The 21,665-nt window shown below is 33.8% G+C and overlaps 1 protein-coding gene and 1 non-coding gene across 2 annotated transcripts in view; both read right to left on the bottom strand.

Moving 5' to 3' along the window:
- KCNH7 (potassium voltage-gated channel subfamily H member 7) overlaps window positions 1–21,665 on the bottom strand; it is a 166,461-nt gene that overhangs the window by 47,642 nt on the left and 97,154 nt on the right. The window contains exon 6 of the mRNA XM_037044579.1: window positions 9,230–9,429. Within this exon, the coding sequence (XP_036900474.1) occupies window positions 9,230–9,429 (200 nt within the window). The remainder of the gene's footprint in view (window positions 1–9,229; window positions 9,430–21,665) is intronic.
- LOC118986003 (U6 spliceosomal RNA) lies at window positions 12,990–13,096 on the bottom strand. The gene has a single exon (XR_005066246.1). It is a non-coding gene; the product is annotated as a U6 spliceosomal RNA (small nuclear RNA).

Below are 21,665 nucleotides of genomic sequence, written 5' to 3'. Positions count from 1 at the left end.
TGGGAAGGTAAGTCCCTATGGTTTCTGACTGTAAAAACCAGGGGAGATTGAGTCAGTGGAAGAAACTGCAAGATACCTACACAGTTCTTGTTAAAGGGTCCATACATGGACTTACTCAGACTCACCCCCACTGAGCAGCACTGGGGCAGTAGCTTGAAGAGAAACAGTGGCATGTGGAGAAGAACTGAAATGTCTGGCATCAGGGTGAGAACTGGGGGTCAACTTTCTTCGATATAAAACTGCTGGCAGAGGCCATTACTCCTGTCTGAGCCCTCCCCACAAAGAACCACAGAGCATAGTGGTAGTCATAACAGCTGAATGAAATACACAGAAAACAACAAGAAAGGCTACCAAAATGAGGAGCCAAAGAAACATGGCCCACACAAAAGAACAGAACGAAAGTCCAGAAAAAGAACTAAACAAAATGGAGATAAGCAATATTTCAGTTGCAGAGTTATAACGTTGATTATAAGGATGCTCAAGGAACTTAGTGAGGACCTCAAAAGCATAAAAAAAGATCCAATCAGAAACAAAGGAAACACTAATTGAAATAAAGAACAATTTACAGAGAATCAACAGTACAATGGATGAGGCTGAGACTCAAATCAATGATTCTCAACATAAGAAGCAAAAAACAGCAGAGAAACAGAACAGCAAGAAGAAAAAAAATTAAAAAAAATGAGGGTAGTATAAGAAGCCTCTGGAATAACTTCAAGCATACCAACATTTACATCATAAGAGAAGAGAAAGAGTGAGAAATTGGAAATCTATTTCAAAAATAATGAAAGAAAATTTCCCTAATTTGGTGAAGAATAGACATACAAGTCCAGGAAGCATGAAGAGTCCCAAACAAGATGGACACAGAGGCCCACACCAAGACACATCACAATGAAAATGCCAAAGGTTAAAGATAAAGAGAGAATCTTAAAAGCAGCAAGAAAAAAAGCATGTAGTTACCTACATGGGTAAACTTTGCAGGGTAACAGGGATTGGCAAGGAATCAAAGTGATGAAAAGCAAGGACCTATAGCCAAGATTGCTCTACCCAGCAAAGATATCATTTATAATTGAAGGGTAGATAAAGAGCTTCCCACATAAGAAAAGACTAAAGGAGTTCATCATCACCAAACCACTATTATATGAAATATTAAAGGTTTTATTTAAGAAAAAGAAGATCAAAACAATGAACAATAAAATGGCAGTAAATACATATCTAACACTTGAAGCTAAAAATACAAACAAGGAGAAAAGAAACAGAATCATAGAGATGGAGAAGGGTTTCATGGCAGCCAGATGGGAGGAGGGTATAGGGGACTAGGTGAAAAGGTAAAGGGATTAAGAAGAATAGATAGGTAGCTACAGAATAGTCATGGGATTGTAAAGTACTGTATAGGAAATGGAGCAGGCCAAAGAACTTATACCCATGTTCCATCGGCATGAACAAAGATGTGTGGATTGCCTGAGGGAATGTAGGGTGCTGGGTGGAGAGAGGCAAAGGTGGAAAAACTGGGGCAGCTGTAGTAGTATAATAAATTTTTAAAGAATAAAAAGACAAATAAATGGAAGCATATACCATGCTCATGGATAGCAAGAATTAATATTGTTAAAATGTTCGTACTACCCAAAGCAATCTGAATATGCAATGTAATTCCTGTCAAAATATTAATGGTATATCTCACAGAACTACAAGAAATACTCCAAAAAATTATACAGAACTAAAAAAAAGACTTTGAATAGCCACAGCAATCTTGAGAAAAAATTATAATGTTGGAGAAATCAGGATACTTGATATAAAACCACAAGGACCACATGATTTAAAGAAGCTTTCTAACATTTAAAGAGCATATAATGGTAGACCAATATTATTATAAAATAGATGCAACACTTTAAATAATTTACTAGTCAATAAAAACAAAGTTTAAAAAAACCCATGGCCCTGTAGAATTTGTTTTTAAAAAGCAATGATATTTAAAAGTATTATTCTTAATAGTAAAGCTATTTTCATTGAAATCAGCTATTACCATTCAAACTTGTGTGGAGAATTTAGTGATATCCACTGGCTATGTTTCAGTTTGGTGTATGCTGTAGACCATTCTGATATAGAAAGATTACCAGGAGAGTGGCAAAGATGTACTGTGGCATATATGTAAACAATTGAACACATCTCTGGAGTATTAATACCCACCATCTGAAGTGATGGACCCTAAATAAGATAGATTCTTATCATATAGTTCTTAAACTCAGTGTAAAATTCTGTTGGGTATAGTGCACCTGACCCCTAGGAGCCAATGATGCAAATGAAAAGAGGTTTTTTAGGAATATCTGATTATGAAAGGGGCCTTGGCTATATATTTTTGCATCCACACTCATCCTCATGGAGAGCAATATTTCTAAACCAAGAAAAACAAATAAATATATATAATTTTCTTGAGTATTTCTGCCTAAGGCTATATGACTAATAGGAATAGTTAAACTATTGGACTTATTTTCACCTTTCAAGATAATTGAAAAAATGTGATACATTGGATGGAACATTTACATATCCATTTTAAATATACATTCCCAGGCCATTGGAAACATCTCAGACAATTCTTCCACACACACACACAAAAAAGATATTGGATTTTTTTTTTGGAGAAATTGTGGATGGTTTGATTCAATTAGGTTTGATAAGTATGGAGCTCCTCTATCATTAGAATTTAAGTAGACTTAAAATCACATTTCCAAGGAATATTTTAAACCTGAATTTTAATATCTCTGTCTACATTTTTATTATTGACTAAACCTGTGTTGAATATCAAATGATCTTAAAGTGAATTGAGTTTGAATTAGTCCTGTGCTCCTATCCCTCCAAAGACAGTGTTTGTAAACACAGCACATTCTTCAGCAAAAGAAATTGCACTCTAGATTCCTGATCAAATAGTATCATTGTTTTAGAGAGTTCAAAAACAATTTGAGACATCACTCCACCTTCCTCCTACATTTATTAATGTAAGAGGAACATTAATAAATGGAGAGACTAGACTACAGAAGTGTGTTTATTGTCTCAGCATGGTGTTCCTGAACTGTTTTCCTTGTTTGAAGCGTTATTTCTCTTGGCTCAGGAATCACTAAAGATCAGATCCCACTGTCCTGGAGCTCACTTTGCAAGGAAGCAGCATGGTGCCAGCTGTAAATAAGTCCTTTTGATAATGGCTGGAGACCAGAATGAAGTGACCATTACCACTTGTCAAATTTGACTGAGCAAATATCATATGTGACCTGAAAATATCAGATGTCTGTCTGATGCTTGATATGTTATCAGGGGCTCCAGGTGGTATTGATTGTTCTCTGTGGTATTTTTGAGACTTTAGGGCAAATAGTTTTTGTGAAAAGTGAAAGCACATGCTTTGCCCTTTTTAAGCACCTGCTGCTCAGGCTCTGGCTAGAGTAGGTAAATGTATATGTTAATAGTAGATATCTTGCTACTGCAAAATTTTTAAAAATATTTTTCATTTATTTATCTTTAGAGGGGAAGAGAAGGAGAGAAGGAGAGAAATATCAATGTATGGTTGCCTCTCGTGAGTCCCCTGCTGGGAAGTGGCCTGCAACCCAGGCATGTGCCCTGACTGGGAATGGAACCGTGATTGTGTGGTTCACAGGCCCACGCTCAATCCACTGAGCTACACCAGCCAGGGCGTTGCTACTGCAAAATTTTAATACCTATCCAGTTTCTGCAGAGCCAGACAGTTCTTATCAGCTAATCAACATGAAGATAAAAACATCTTTTAAAGTGCATTGTAGGTGACAATTATTTTAATTAAACTCCTAAATGGTAACTGAGTATTTTTTATGGAAAACTAAAAGATGTCACTGGTCTTGAGGGTAATTGTCATTTAAAGGCACATTTTTTCTAGTCCCCATGCCCTCTTTCTAAGTGCATAGATTTCCTTGTGGAGCAATTTGGACCTCAGTGTAGAGAATGGGCACGTGTCTTTCAACTGAGGCAGTAATCACGATGCCTTCTGCAACTGACTGATAATATTGAAGCTATGCTCTTGTGTTAGAATCATACTGGTGAAACAAAAAATAGCAATTAAACTATACAGACTTACCTATACAAAAACTATATTATGCTGTTGACATCTTTAGAAGTGAGTGATTTTATTTTCTGAAGAATTCTTTGAAAAAGAGTTGTTGCCCAGTGGCGAGGTCATCATATTTTTAGTCATTTTATTTAGAGCTCTTTGACTAATTAAAGTTTTTTGTTGACTGTATTTATCAACTTCAGTATATCAAAAAATCATTAGGAGGGAGGGAGGGGGGAGCATGGGGGGTGGGATGGGATGGGAGTAATAGAAAACTGTACTTGAAAAATAATTAAATAAAAAAATTGGGATAAAATCATTAGGAAAAGGTAATGTGGAATCAAAATCAATGCGGTGAAAATGAGCTGTGCCATTTGGTAAGTCTTGCTTTATATTTTTGATGGGGTTTAAAGTCACAAGGATTGTTTTTCACCAGAGTTGCTGAGCCGAACATAACTGAAAGAGCTTGTAATTACATTTCACTATGGTTTATCAAAACAGTCTGAGAGAGCATGTGAAAGTCTGGCTCAGATAAAGTCATTTAAATAAGTATAGAGAATGGGGACAACAAGTTTTTAAAGGAAGAGAGTTAGAGTGTGGATGCAGATATAAGTATTGGCAGTAGGTGGTGAGTAGTGGTTGTGTTAAGTAGTAGCTAGTTAAGGTCAGTGGTCAGAGTTAGCAGACTGCCCTGACAGATAACAGAGGAGCTGGCAAAGAGTCATGGAGGAGAGGAACTCAAATTTTTATTAAAATACTCCTAAGAAATTGTACCAGGCCCAAGAAGTAAGAATTTTTATCAAACAATATATAATTTTTGATATTTTCTTTTCCACTTTGATCGGCTCTGTTTGTTGGATCCATTCTAAATGCATGCTTTGTCACTCAGAGTCCCGCTGTGGTTCTAAGCATTTTTAGCCTATTAGGTCAACTCTTGATTGAAATCCCTAAATATTCTTCCTTCTTCAACTCTTTCCTATTTTATACCTCTTCCTTTCTGAGGCATTAATTTAATCTCTGCTAGACCAAGAAGGCTGGGCCATACAGTGGAAGGGACATGGGGTTTTCTCCTTTACTCCTTAAAGCCAAGGTGTTCACTTTCTTTTTTCCTTCCATCCTGCCTTTCAGCAGCCTTGCCTATCTGTCTCGCTGAAGAATTCATCCTTCTTCCTAGGTTTTTTTTTTATTTTAATTTTATTTATTTATTTATTTATTTATTTAATTCTTGTTCAAGTACAGTTTTCTGTCTTATATTCCCTGCTTCTACATCTGATACTCAAAATTCTCTTCATTAATGTTAAGGCCAAACAAACAAACAAACACAAACCCCAAAATAAAAACAAAAACAATCCCCCTCAATTGTTCTCCTTTCTTCATAAAATAAATTAAACAAAGTAGTTTCTGGAATGCCTGCCTTAACTCTTTATTGTATTCTCCCATATATGTGCTTGTATTCCTGTCCTTGTCTTTACCTAAAATAGTCTCTCTGGATCTTTGCCCTAACAATTCTACCCCCTACTTAGTCCAGTGGTTTCTGAAAAATATGAAGCAGCTATTCCAGAGGAAGACGGAGAGGTCCGCTACAGGCAGCGAGAGAGTGGGCAGCAGGCAGGTTAGAATCCCTATCCTCAAGCACAAAAGTCTCTCGCAATAACTGTTTCACACAGTTAACATATTTGAGTTCTGGTACTTGAAAAATATTTGAAAATGACAAGTTTAATGAAATTGCCGAGGTTAAGTGACTTGTCCAAGATTAGTGGCATATTGAGGGGATATTTTTAGGTAAGGAATAAAATTTGTCATTAAATGTTCACGAAGGCTTTCTTTCATGCCAATGTAATTTTAAATTACGGAGTAATTTCTATATAATTGATTATTTCTCTCCAACTAGAATGATGTATAGGCCGTGGTACTTGGGTCCCTCCTTCAATCATGCCAGGCTTCTGTGCGTGATCTGAGGAAGGTTGCGGCTACCCTGACATGTAAGGTGATTTTCAGTTCTTGGCAATGTTGCCACTAAAATCTATGTTGGATAATATCAGAAAGTTTCATAGTGGGTTAAAAGGCAGTGTTGATTTGGGGAAATTCCTCGAGGTGGATTTCATCCTATCCTGAGAAAGTATCTCCTTCTTCTCAATTAGTCAAATTTCTGGGGGTTAGAAGGGAAAGCGTTCTCCAGAATTTATCTAAAGACATTTTTGAGGTAACTTTTACTTTTCCTAAGCTTGACATCAGGTGCAAAAGAGTAGCTTCCTTTGATCAGTCTTATGATCCTGAATTGTTTCTTTTTTGCAACCTGAACCATTTGATTCAAGTAAAAGAGCTCAGAATGGTTTTGATTCTGGAAACTTCTGTCAATAGCTGTTTCACAAAAAAACCCCAAAGACGCAGGAAATAAGGAATATGGCTGCACAGCTTAGGTTACTTCTTTCCTGTTTTGTGATCTATCAAGGGATCAAATATCTTGGGTTATGAAAAATAGTTTTAGGTTAATTAACACCATTTGACTGGATATCTTGTACCTCATTTGGACATGGCTGAAGAGCAAAAATGACCTGAAATGCTCCATGAAAAATCACATTTAAGATTATAATTGAACAAAATAAAATGGAATGCTAATGTAAAATACAACAGTTAGATGTACTTATATGTATCACAATACATTAATTTAAATCACTTTAAGTTATTAATAAATCACAGTTTAGTAAACAATCAACTGACAAGACACAGAGATTTTAACAATGTATTTTTAGAGGTAAAAAAATTCATTTAGATTTTTTTTAACCTCTCAACAGTCTAAGAGTACAATTGTTTTTCTCTAATCAATTCTGTTTTGCACACCATGCTTAATTAGCTGAGATTTTCTATTTGCTGAGTTTTGCATTATCTTGCACTTTGATTTTTTACTCACTTTGCAGTCACAAGATGAGGAATGTAGACACTGTGTACAAACAAAAGTTCGTGCAAAGTCAAGCTCTCAAAACCACATGCAATACTCTGGCACATGGTTTCGAGCTCACACACTTCAGGATCATGTAATACAGGCATGCAGATGAGAGGGAAGAAAAGTACCTACATTATGGAAATAGAGGATGGTGAAAAAGAATGACATTTTCTTTATGACAATTTATCTAATGCAAACCGTATACCCATAACCTTTACCAGAGTGGGGCAAGGGGCAGAAAAGTGACTTTGTGTGGGTAGGGGGAAACTATATACATATTATTAGAGGTCAAGTCGTTGTTAAAGTTAAGGAATTTCTATTCTGTACTTGGCCTCTTCCAGTTTCTTGGCCTCTTCCCAATTCCTTGCTTTGTATTTCCTCTTCTACATCATGCAAAAAAGATCAGAACTAACACTGGAAATCATTTAACAAGCTCTATACCTAACAGATAACAAGGGTGCTCTCCACAATTTACACAAGAATTAAATTGGATATAAATACCTCCTGTTCTTACCGGTGGGTGTTGTGATTCCATGTGTTAAGGTGTGAAGCAGACAGGAAAGAGATAAATCTTTCATAAGTACATTGTAAATAGGCAAGTGGTATATAAACCATATTTATAGGTAATAGAGTCAAACAATGAAAGGTAAATAGTTGTCACAAAATAGACTTTATCACAAAATATGGTCATAAAACTAGAGTTATATGGAGAGGGGAGGTACAATAAATAGTTGTTTTATTACTGTCATTGAAATCATCTTGCAGGAGTATAAAACAACAGAATTGAGTGACACATGTGTTGATCAAAAATTCTTGACACTGCTTCAGTCAACCCAGTATTAGAGAATCCCTAATAGTTTCTGAATGATAACTTTGTTGAACAGTAATATATAAAAGTGATCAATTTATACGTGTTTTCTTGTGAGATTAAAGTGTTTTCCTTGTGAGATTAATTTATCAAATGCATTTTCACAAGGAACTGTGGGATATTTAGGTATATCTTATGAAGTCTGTATGATTTTATATAAAATGTGCTGATAACACTTTAAAATTTCTTTAATGGCATGTCCTTCTCAGTCAGATAAATCACACACTAAGATAAATGTGTCCATATATAACTAGGTCTTTCAAATTAGGCAATATTTGCAAATGATGTCTGTACCTGGGCCGCTAATTTCAAACCTTTGCTGTTTTTATTAGAATATCACTGGTCAAATGAAAAATGCCAGTCTAAATTGTACAGGCTCACTTACGCAAAATTTTTATTATACTGTTGATGGCATTATATGTGAGGGGTTTTATTTTCTGAATATTCTTAGAAACAAGTTCCTGCCCAGTGGAAGAGTAGCGGTATGGGAGGACACCATGTTTTTAATCTTTAAAAAAAAAAAGATCTATGGTATGCCATAGAATTTGGACTTGTTGTATGATTTATCTCAGACAACCAGTTTCTAAAAACCAAACAGCAAGGTCAAAGAAATAAGCAATGTTTCTAAGAAGAGCCATATAGACACCAGTCATGTTGCTACTAATTGTGTTGGGTTTTTTTTTGAGTATTGTTAGAGAAAGAAATAATTACAAGAAGTGATTGTTGATACTGAATATATTTAAAAGTTATGAAGGAATCCACATTTCCCCTTTGAAAGGAAAGATACATTAAAATAGATATAGTAAAAGGGCACAGTTAATTTTTTAAAACAGAAAAAATTTTCATATCATAAACATGAAACTTCCTATCATAAAGTGTTTACAACATACTTAAGCTCCCTAACTGCTTCCACAAATTCTCAAAATGTCTTATTTTTTTTAAAGATTGTTAACCTCGGATCTCTGTTTGGGGTCATCATAATTATTACTGTTACTTGCGAAATCTTAATGCAAATGGGTTCAACTGTTTTTTGGGGGTGCTGGTAGCTAGGCCATGTGGGGAAAGCCCATGCCCCAGCTTAGCAATGCTCTCCAACCAGAAGGGGGAACTCTGCTGCACACAGCTATACCAGTTTGCATCATGTTATAATGCCTTTGCCACACAGTATAACTAGAATATAGCATCATGCAATGCCATGGATTGAGAATGAGAGACTATCTCCAGGGGAGAAAATAAATATCTGAGAGAGGAAAACAAAAGCAAGGGTTTCAAAGCTGGTGAGACTGGCTTTCCCATTTTGGCTGTAGCTAAAATGCTGTGGTGCTTCCTTTTTGGAAGCAGAAATACATACCATGTTCATGTCAATGCCATTGGTGTATGTCCAGGCATGTTGGAAATATTCTTCGAGCCGTTGCCTCAGAGGGTTGGGAATTTGGTGAAAGCGAATGAACTCTTTTACTCGCAGCATCTGCATGTGGTACCTGGCAGTTCCCGAGTAGAGTCTTTGGATAATTGCAGATACATTTCCAAAAATGCTTGCATACATTAGTGCTAGATTGGATAAAAAACAAAGTTATGGGGGAAGATTGCACTTGGGCACAATACACCTTGTCAGAATCTCAAGTATGTTGATTTTTGATTATCTCAATCCAGGTACCAGGATTTACCATTGGCTCATTGAGGATAAAAAAAGTTAAGCCAATACAGTTGTAAATTTTATAATTTGGGTGATAAATCTGGAGAGGAAAATTGTCTAAATCCACCATGGATTCTAAATTAAAGTAGAAATTCAGATTGTTTACAATATCAACTTGTAACCTGGAGTGCTGATTAGAGGTAAAATGCATTCAGAATAAATATTTTGTTTGTAATGTAATAAGAAGGTATGTCATGGGGTTACCAAAGATATGTTTTTTGGAACTGGAGTTAAAATGTTAATTTTTAAATTGTGACATCTCTGCCTCTCAGCCTCAAACCTAATTTAAAAATATTTTTAGAAATCTACCGTAAGTGTTAATATTATTTTTACACTTACGATTTGCTAAGGAATGAAAAAATTAAAAAAATTTATACTTCCCCAAGAGTATTTATATATAATTTTAATGTATGAAATTTTATTTTATAGTGTTTTTGCATGACAAATATATTTCTAGCTGAGAATATGAGAATATTACTTTATTTTTACAGGAAAAAATAAACTGCACCTTTGTTATTTCACCTAAGGAAAGAAAGAAACTTGTATACAACTTTTTTCATATACTCAGTACTTGGGTGGAATACCCTTTTCAGTACTACCTAGGCTAAATCTTTGTAATTTAACAAGGTTTTTAAGCCATCTTCTTTTTCTTACTACATTTGCATTTATTTGCAGAACATTCTAAAAAGTGCTATCCTCTCAATAGAAAATCACATCATGACACATGGTCTCTGCCTTTACCTTTGGTTGTGAGTCAGAACATTAGAGTAAAGGTATTTGTGTTTGTGGTACTGGAACTGCAATATACGAAGCAGGTGGGAAAAAATAACAGTTTGAAGTGTTTGATTCAACCATATTCAACCAACACATTGTTTTCCCAACACATTTTATAAAACATGATATCAATAAACCCTGTAATCATTTTTAAAGTAGATTTTGGCCGCATTCATGGTATTTTAAAATGACCTATCTTCTTGGTCATTTGCTTTCTTTTCCATCTTTGTCTCTTTTGACATGGTCCGTTCTTACCACCGGCGTCACTTCTAATAAAGTGTCCCAGAGAAAGGGGTGCCCCTTTGCTTTTATCTGTCTATCTATTTATCTACTAAAGATTTTATTTATTTTTTTAGAGAGAATGGAAAGCAGGGAGAAAGAGGGAAAGAAGCATCACTGTGTGGCTGCCTCTTACATGCCCCGCACTGGGAACCTTGGCCGAAACCCTGGCTTGTGTCCTGACTGGAAATCTAACTGGTGACCCCTTGTTTGGCAGACTGGCACTCAATCCACTGAGCCACACCAGCCAGGGCTGTTTTTATCTATTTAAAGGATGAAAGTCAGGGCCATCTGTAGTGAGTCTGAATTGAGATGTGTGAAAGACAGTATGTCTAGTAAGGTAGACAAACTGTTTAGGCTGTATCCTTCACAGGAAAAAAACCATGAGCCTAACTTTAGTAAATGAACAGTTGATTAAGAAAGGAGTTAGTGATATTTGCCTGAAATTGATTCCAAAGTACCTATCCTATGCTCAGAAAATAGTACAGGTTTAATTCACTTATACAGTACAGGTTTAATTTAATTAGAGGCCACATAATCAATGCTAGTCATTTCACCTAAACCACATAATTACTTGAAGAGTCAAGGAATACTCTTACTTCAAATTTAATAAATGCTGAGGTTTTTAAAATATCTATATTGCTATAAAATGAACCAAAACATAGTTTGGGTCATAAACAGGTATTTCCATTCATTGACAAGATGGTAAAATCTAGATTCTAAGTACATAGTTGAGTACTTCAATGACCTGTATTTGTCTTAAGAAATTCTATGCTTATGGCTGGTTAAATTATACTAAAGGCATAGTTTTTTCTATTTTTTTAGAAAGTAAGTAGAGCTAAAGGCTGTCAGCAAGAGAGAAGCACAAAATGACTATATTCTGTATACAATCCCATCGTCTGGCATAAAATATGAATCAAAAGCACATTGGAGTACTACTTACAGGCATTTTTTCCTAACTCACCCTTTCTTCTAGTTTTCTCTAACAGGGGACTCTTATTTCAACAAAATGATTTACTCTAGGTTTAGATATTATATGAAAAAAAACACTTATAAAAATATTCCTTTAGTATCCTACACCCCAAAACTGATATGCTAAGCAGACTGATGAATTTAGCTGGCCACTGGGTATTAGCTGAACCATCCTGAGAGAGCAAATGCACACGCATTTCTGCAAATTGCACAAACTTAAAAAAAGTATAAACTTAAAAGTTTTATTAATATGTAATTTAGATATAATAAAATTAATCTCTTTTAAGTGTATATAGTTCAGTTAGTTTTGACAAGTGAAAGCACAGTCCATACATAAAACATTTCCATCACCCCCAAATATTGTCTGAATCTCTCGTCTTATTTGCCTGCTCATTTCAGACCCTAGACAATCACTGGGGTCCTGTAGGTCATTAAATTTTCATTTCCTGAAATTTATATAAATTGAATCAAGACATGATGGTTAATTTTGCTCAAATTATGTTTTTGAGTTTCATTTTGTTGTTGTGTGTGTAATTTATTGTTTTTTTTATCACTGAGTAGATTTGCATTATATGGCTATTCCACAATTTCTCTCTTCCATAGACAGAAATTTCATTGTTTCTAGGTTTTGACTATGAAGAATGAAACTACCATGAATGTTTGTTGGGCATATATTTTCATTTCCCTGTTAGAAACCTAAAAGTGGAATTGCTGAGTTGTATGGGGTATTTAACTTTATAGGAAACTGCTAAACTCTTTTTCAAAATTGTTGTTACACCCTGCCCAGCAACATACGAGGACATCAATGGTTCCACCATCTTCTCAACATTTTGTATCACTGGTCTTTTCTCTGAACCATTGTAGTGGGTATATAACATCTCTTTAGGGTTTTACTTTGTGCTTCCCTGACAAATAATAACAGTGTTTCATGAATGTATTGGCCATTTATATAGCTTAATTTGTGAAATGTTTGTATAAATCTCATGTTCATTTTTAAATTGAGGTGACTTCTTATTATAGAGTTGTAAGAATTCTTTATATATGCTGGACACAAGTCTGTTTCTGTATAAAAGCATTGATAATTTTATTTTTTTTGGTCTACTACTTGCTTGCTCCTTAACTGTGTTCTTTGAAAAAGTTGAAGTTGCTAATTTCAAATTTACCAATGTTTATTTTATGGCTCAGGATTTTTTGTATGTTTCAGTTTAAGTAAATTGTATTATTTAAGTTATTTGTCCATTTGATCAAACTGTTACATTTTCATTGTAAAGTAATTCATTATGTTACTTTATTATCCTAATGTCTTTAGAATTTGTAGTAATTTTATTTTTATCATAAAGGCCTTAATAACTTATGACTTCTCCCTCTTCATTCTAACTGGTGATTTATCAATTATATGGATCTTTTCATGAATTTGCATGTCATCCTTGCGTAGGGGCCATGCTAATATTCTCTGTATCGTTCCAATTTTAGTATATGTGCTGCCGAAGCAAGCACCAATTATATGGATCTTTTAAAAGAGCCAGAATTTTCTTCCATTAATTTTCTCTATTGTTTGTATGTTTCATATTTTAATATTTTCATAATTTCTTATTTCTTTCTTACCACTAATATTAGGTTTAATTTGCTTGTCTTTTACTAGCTTCTTAAGATAGAAACAGGTTTTGGATTTTAGAACTTTCTCTATTTCATAATGACATTTAAAGCTATAGATTTTACGCTGATCACTATTTTAGCTACCTCTTACAAATTATGATGTTTTATTTTCCTTTTAATTCAGTTCAAACTATTTCCTAATTTTCCACATGATTTTTCTATGAATATTAGGTTATTGGGAGTGTTTTACTTCATTTCCAAGTATTTGGGGATATTCCAAATATCTATTGTTCTTTCTTGTCTTTAAGGGTTTTTTTTTACTATTTTTTTTTCTCTAATTTCTCTTGCGTTCAACGAAATACTCTGTAGGACTGAATACTTGTAAATGTATTATGATTTCTTTTTAGGTCCAGAATATGATCTGTCTTGGTTCTTATTTTATAATCCAGCATAGGGTCTGTCCTGAACAGTGTTCTATATATGCAAAAAGGCATGTGTATTCTGCTGGAATTCTATAACTGTCCATATGTCAAGAGAATTGATAGTATTATTCAAGTCTTTTATATCTTTACTGATTTTCTGTCTACTTATTTTATTAAATGCTGAGAGAGGAGTACTGTAATTGCTGAGGGTCTCTGGATTTGTCTTGTAAAATTGTGTATTTCTACTTTAGGATCCGTCAGTTTTTGCTTGATTTAAGGTAAAGTTCTGTAATTGGGGGCATATATATTTAGGATTATGGCACTTACTTTATCTTTGGTAATAGTCCTTGTCATGAAGTCTACTTTGAAATCGATACATTTCTTTAGATGTTTGTTATGATTAATATTCGTACGAACATTTAAAAAATATTTTACCTGTGCCTTTACATTTTAAGTGTGTTCTTTAAAAACATATGATTGAAACTTAAAAAAAATAGAGTCTGACAATTTCTGCTGTTCAGTGAGGGTTTAGATCACTTATATTCAATAGAATTATGAATATATTGAATGAGTTTAAATTTAGCATTTTGCTATTTGTTTTCTATAGTCCCTTTCTTAAATTTTTTTCTTGCTATCTTTGGATTTATTATTTTTATTACTTCATTTTGTTTTTTCTCTTGGCTCATCAGCTGTGTTCTAGGGTTTACATATTCAGTTTTAGGTTAATCACTATCTATCTTAAATAATGTAATACAATTTCATGTATAATGTAGAAATTTTTAATAATATGCTTCCAGGTCCCCTTCCCATTTTTGTATTATCATTGTCACATTTTATTTTATTTTTTTAAAAATATTTTCTTTATTTACCTTTAGAGGGGGAGGAAAGGAGAGAAATATCAATGTATGGTTGCCTCTCATGAGTCCCCTGCTGGGAACTGGCCTGCAACCCAGGCATGTGCCCTGACTGGGAATCGAACCATGATCGTGTGGTTCACAGGCCTGCACTCAATCCACTGAGCTACACCAGCCAGGGCTCATTGTCACGTTTTAAATTCTACATATGTTATAAAACCTACACATTCAGTGTCATTACTGTTGATATAAATAATTATTTTGAAGACATTTAAAATGATAAAAAATATTTTATATCTGCCCATAGTTCTAGTTCTTCATTCCTTTTTATTGAACTAAATTTTTATTTGGTATCATTTTCCCTTCACTTAAAGAATTTTATAATTTCTTGTAGTCTGCTCATAATAAATAAATTATGGCAGGTTTTGTTTATCACTTTTGAAAGAGAGTTTAAATGAACAGAAATTTCTATGTTAACAGATTTTGTTTTTCTCTAAGTACTTTAAAGATACACTTTCATTGTCTTTTATTTTGATACATTTATTGGGGTAACATTGTTGAATAAGTTCATATAGGTTTCAAGAGTACATTTTATAATACATAATCTATGTATTACATGTGTGCGCACCACCCAAAGTCAAATCATCTTCCTTCACCATATATTTGGCCCCCTTTTCCCTGTACTGCTGCTCTTCACTCTAACCTCTGGTAACTACAATACTGTTGTCTGTACCTGTGAGTTATGATTTCATATTCCACATATGAGTAAAATCACATAGTTCTTAGCTTCTTCTGACTGAGATTGTGCTTAGCATATATTCTCAATGTCTATTCATGTTGTCCCAGATGACAGAATTTCATCTCTTTAATGGCTGAGTAGTATTCCACAATATGAAGAAAGAACCAAAACACCAGAATTGTCTTCTAGAGGGTGAGCCCTGTATAGTACAGACTTCCCCCACTCAGTGTTCTAGGAACCCATCTGTATCAGTGTACCAGCGAGCATTGTTTTCAGAGGCTGCATTTGGCTTCAGTGAATTTTTGTTGAAGACAATAAGTCTGCATATTTCATGATGAGTGATTTACAAGTGCACCTGCCCACACCACACTGAGTGTTCAGCAGTTTTTGAGCAAAACCAGCATGAACCCATGTCACACCCTCTCTAGTCAGCTGATCTTACCCCAGCAACATTCTTTTGTTTCCCTGGATGAAAAAAGTCCTCAAAGGGAAACGTTTTGCCAAGGTGAAAGAGGAGAAACAAAAAAACACCAGAATTGCTCAAAGGCATGAGTTCAAAAGCTGTTTTGAGCAGTGGAAAAAATGTCTTGATAAGTGTATTGGGTCAAATGGAGAGTACTTTGGAGTACTCTCCAAAACATCTACAAATCAATACACAGATGTCTAATGGATAAATTCCATTTTGGGGGGTTGCCCCTCATATACATGTATCAGATTCTTTATCCAATTCCTTTTTATCCAATCATTGTGAATAATGTTGCAATAAACATAGGACTGCATGTATCTTTGTGAGTAAATGTTTTCAAGTTTTTCAGGTAGATATTCAGAGGTTGATTGTCATATGGTAATGCTATTAATAATTTTTTGAAGAACTGCCGGATGGTTTTCCATAGTGACTATAGCAGTTTACTATGCTATAGTGAATGAGGGTTCCTTTTTTCCCACAACCTCTCCAACAACTTGCATTGTTGATAATAGCCATTCTATTATCAAGGTGTGAGGCGCTATCTTATTTTAGTTTTGATTTGCATTTCTTTACTAGCCAGTACATTTGAACATTTTTTATATATCTGTTGGCCATTTTTACGTCTTCTTGGGGGAGATGTCTGTTCAGGTCCTCTGCCCGTTTTTTTTTTTAGATTGGATTGTTTGATGTACAGTATATGAGTTCTTATATTTTTTGGAAAAAACTCCTTGTTGGAGCTACGCTTTGCTAATATCACCTCCCACTCAGTTGCTTGCTATTTTGTTTTGTTGGCAGGTTCTTCTGCTATGCACAAGCTTTTTAGTTTGATTTAGTTCTATTTGTTTTTGTCTTTACTTCCCTTGCCTTTGGGGTCAAATTCATAAAATGTTCTCTACAAACAGGGTCCATAAGTTTAGTACCTATGTTTTCTTCTATGTGATTTACTGACTCGGATCTTATACTCACTTAAGTCTTTGATTGGGTTTGAATTAATTTTAGTACATGAGGACAAATTGTAGTCTAATTTTATCTTTTGCATGTGGCTTTCGAATGTGCCAGCATCATTACCGGAGGCTTTCTTTTCTTTATTGTGTGTTTTTGTTTTGGTTTTTTTTTTGTGCTTTATTTTTTTTATTTTTTTAAAATATATTTTATTGATTATACCATTACAGTTGTTCTATTCCCCCCCTTCATTCCCCTCCACCCGCACACTCCCTCCCCCACTATTCTCCCCCCCTTAGTTTATAACCACGTGTCTCAAGTTCTTTGGATTCTATATCTCCCCCACTATTCTCGCCCTCCCCCCTATCTATTTTCTACCTACCATCTATGCTATTTTCTGTGCCTTCTCCCCCCTTCTCCTCCTCCCACCCCCCTGTTTCTAACCCTCCATGTGTTCTTCATTTCTATGGTTCCACTCCTGATCTAGTTGTCTTCTTGGTTTGCTTTTGTTTTAGGTGTGGTTGTTAATAACTGTGTATTTGCTGTCCTTTCACTATTAATATTTTCATCATCTTTTTCTTATATAAGTCCCTTTAGCATTTCATATAATAAGGGCTTGGTGATGATGAACTCCTTGAACTTGACCTTATCTGAGAAGCACTTTATCTGTCCTTCCATTCTAAATGAAAGTTTTGCTGGATAAAGCAATCTTGGCTGTAGGTCTTTGGATTTCATGACTTGGAATACTTCTTTCCAGCCCCTTCTTGCCTGTAAGGTCTCTTTTGAGAAATCCGCTGACAGTCTGATGGGTACTCCTTTGTAGGTGACTGTCCCCTTATCCCTTGCTGCTTCTAGGATTCTCTCCTTCATTTTGGTCTTGGCTAATGTAATTATGATGTGCCTTGGTGTGTTCCTTCTTGGGTCCAACTTCTTTGGCACTCTCTGAGCTTCCTGGATTTCCTGGAAGTCTATTTCCTTTGCCAGACTGGGGAAGTTCTCCTTTATTATTTGTTCAAATACGTTTTCCACTCGTGGCTGTTTCTTTCCCCTTTCTGGTACCCCTATAATCCGGATGTTGGAACGTTTAAAGATGTCCTGGAGGTTCCTAAGCCTCTCCTCATTGTTTCTGAATCCTTTGTCAAAAATCGTTTGTCCATATATATATGGTTTCTCTCTTGAACTGTCAATTGTCTTCCATTGGTCTGTTTGTCTGTTTTTCCGTCAATGTCATGCTGTTTTGATCATTGTAGCTCTGTAGCACACTTTGAAATCAAATAGTGTCATCTTCCCAGCTTTGCTTTTTTCCTCAGGATTGGTTTGGCTATTAAGGTTTTTTGTTTGTTTGTCTGTTTTTTGTTATTTTTTGGTTCTGTACAAATCTGATGATTTTTTGTTCTATTTTTAATGGCATCAGGATTTTGATGGGGATTACATTAAATCTATATTGCTTTGAGAATATGGCCATTTCAACTGTGCTGATTCTTGCAATCCATGAACATGAACTATTTTTTCCATTTCATTGTGTCTTCTTCAATCGTTATTAAAAAATGCTTTGCAGTTTTCGGCATATAGCTCCTTCACATCCTTTTTCAAAGTTTATTCCTAGGTATTTTATTCTTTTGGTTGTAATTGAAAAAGAAATTGTTTTTGTCAATTTCTGAAGTTTCTGAAGTTACATTGTTAGTATACAGAAAAGCAGTGGGTTTTTGTACATTGATTTCATATCCTGCAACTTCACTGTATTTGTTTACTGTTTCTAATAGTTTTTGTTTTAATAATTTTTAAATATTTTTTCTAATAGTTTTTTTTAGTCTTTAGGGTTATCTTTAAACAGACTCATGCCATTGGCAAAATGTGGCACTTTTACTTCTTCCTTACCCATTTGGATGCCTTTTCTTTTTTTCTTTTGCCTGATTTCTCTGGCAGAACTTCCAGCATTGTGTTGAATAAGATTGGTAAGAGAGGGCATCATTGTCTTGTTCCTGATTTTAGAGGAAAACTTTAGTTTTTCACCATTGAGTGTGATACTAGCTGAGGGCTTCATAAATGGCATTTATTATGTTGGGATACCTTCTTTAACATAATAACTCATTTTTTAAGTATTTAATCATAAATGGATGTTATATCTTACCAAATTCTTCTCTGTATTTATTGACAAGATTATATGATGTTTACCCTTTCTTATGTATATGAGGTATATTACATTGGTTAATTTGCATATGTCATTGCATATGCATATGAAGTGTTGTTGCATTTCATTGGCTAGTATTTTGTTTAGGATTTTTCACATCTGTATTCATCAGTGATATTGTTCTTTAGTTTTCTTTTTTGTGTTATCCTTGCCAAGTATTCATATCAGGTTGTGTTGGCTCCATGAAATTTGTTAGAAAGTATTGCTTCCTCTTGAATGTTTTGGAATGGTTTGAGAAACATAGGTATCAAATCTTTGAATATTTGGTATATTTCATTAGTGAAGCCATCTGGTCCTGGACTTTTGTTTTTGGGGGGAGGTTTTGATGTTTGCTTTAATTTCCTCAGTGTTTTAGGCCTATTTAGAGTTTCCAGCTCTTCATTATTCAGTCTGAGATGGTTATATTTTACTAGAAACTTACCCCTTTCTTCCAGGTTGTTGAAATTGTGACATACACTCTTTCATAGTATTGTAGTATGACTCCTTGTATCTCTATAGAAGTCCATTGTTACTTCCTTTTCATTTCTCAGTTTGTTTATAGGAGTTTCTCTTTTCCTTAGTCTAGCCAAGCATTTGTCAATTTTATTTATGTATTTTTTATTTGCTTGTTTTTATTATTTTTATTTTTAATTTAATTCTTATTCGAGTATAGTTTTCTGTTTTATATTAATCTTTTCAAAGAACCAGCTCTGTTTTGTACTGATTTTTTTACATGCTATAAAAACAAGAAATTCTCCCAAGATGTTTTTCAAGTAGGTCATAGATAAAATACACTCGCATTTGTTTACTACTTTATATGTTTTTAAAATTAAATGTCTGTGTTATATTTATAGTAGTTGAATAAATATATAAATTTATTTTCCTATATTTTCATTTTGAATTGTATACATTTTCTAATCACTGTTCTCTGTACACATTCATAAGTTTAATTGGCAATTATCTTTGCAAACAGAAGCTTTGAAAAGTGTATCTATAAATATTTGAGTTGTTTGCATTTAGTTAGATAATAGCTTCTAATGTTTAAGTTTTACTTTGCTTGAATTATATTTCCATAACAGGGATAGTTGATTGTTTTATTTTCTAGAACATGGCTTCAAATTTCTCTTTTAAAAAGAAGATTATATTTAATGAAGCTCAGAGAGGATGAGAGAGTTCAACCAGAATAAACTAGACTATATAGGATATAATTAGGATTAGTACATATACAGTATTTTACATTATCTGGTTGGATATTATATTTTATTTCTTGCTTTAAACTAGGTCACTCATAGATCTAAAGGCTATATACTTATTGGAGAAATACAATCCACAGAAAACCAAATAATTTGCTAATACAATAGGATCTAAATAGCAATATTATGTATAGCTACAACTGTATACATCAAATGTCTAAGCAAATACGAGAGGCATTCCTATTATTGTTAAATTTTAAATCTTAATTTTACCTTTCTCTTTACTCATTCATGGCTTAACAGGTCATGATAGAGTTCTTCAAGAATTTTTCCTGTGAGACATTAAACTTTATACAGTCTCATTCTGATTACCGTTTGTAAAACCATGTTTGTTATTCATATAAAGAATGCAATGTAGAAAGTGATGTCTCTTACTTTACCCAATTTACTAGAATTTTTTTTTCCTAAAATAAGAAAACTGGAAAAGATGGCAATGGAATAAGAAATTCATCTTCAGGAGGCACATTCCTGAAGAATCAATAGAAATAATGTAGTGTTATATTTTTTTAAAGAAAAAACAAAAGTTGAGAAAGAAAGATGGAAAGAATGAAAAAAGAAAGGAATGAAAACTGCCAACAATCTCCTGATTTAGGAATTAGAGATTAGGTATAGAGCAAGTAAAGAGCTGAGTTTTCTTTAATTTAAAATAATTCACATGATAAACAGTACTATGTACTTCACTTAATTCTCACGAGTGGTAAGGATTTCTAAATGATGAACAGGTTAAACTTCTCGGCCTTTAAAAAATTCTTTGGTATAAGTCCTAAGTTTTAAGATATGGGTTTTATTTTCTTTTAAAAAGTTCATTTATCTTTTTCTATATAGATGTTTAAATAATAAAAAAAAACCTTGATTTTCTTTTCTTTGTTGGCTACCTATGCTACTAAATCTCATAACCATTAGGAGTATTTTCTAGCAGTTGTAATCACAGACTGGTTGCAACTGTTTGCTCTGAGAAATTCAGTCTCTTTGGAACAAAATTTTCTATTTTTTCCAGTAAGTCCACTCCATTTCTTTCTGGGTGCAATGTCATTTCTGTGTTTATATCTACGACCAAGCCTGAATTTGAAGAATATCTTAAGAGTTATTTAAACATAATGATTTAGCCTATTCAAATGTCACTAAAAATACCAAGACATATATATTAAAAGTAAATCTTAAATAAAGTGGACTTAAACTAGTGAATCTATTTAAGTGTCATAAATAAAGCTCATTTAATGACATTTCATTAGTCAATATGTTAATATTTAAAAGTCAACTCTCTGGATCTGTTTTGAAAAGTTTAAACATAGTATAAGGAAGATGCTATTCTTAAGCTTTATGAATCCATCATGCTTTTGCAAATTGCTGCTTGCTAACAGATAGGTTATCTATAGTGGTTCCACAGTGTGATTTTAAAAATACATTAACATTAAAACATATTTAGTTTAATACAGACCTTTTTCTTATGACAAAGAGTCTCTTTATAAATAATGCTCATGACATTACCCAACTACCAGGTAAAGGTCACTTAAGCCTTAACATATTGTCGCAGGGAAAGGAATTTGTAGTCAATGACAATAACATATGTATCTCTATATATGATTCTGCAAATATATATATAAGATTAACTTACATTATGATC

This window comes from Sturnira hondurensis, unplaced genomic scaffold (assembly GCF_014824575.4).
Source record: "Sturnira hondurensis isolate 20B ecotype Veracruz unplaced genomic scaffold, ASM1482457v3 Scaffold0004136, whole genome shotgun sequence".
NCBI lineage: Eukaryota > Metazoa > Chordata > Mammalia > Chiroptera > Phyllostomidae > Sturnira > Sturnira hondurensis.
Note: the sequence above shows the minus strand (reverse complement) of the source record. Positions and strands in the feature narration are given on the sequence as shown.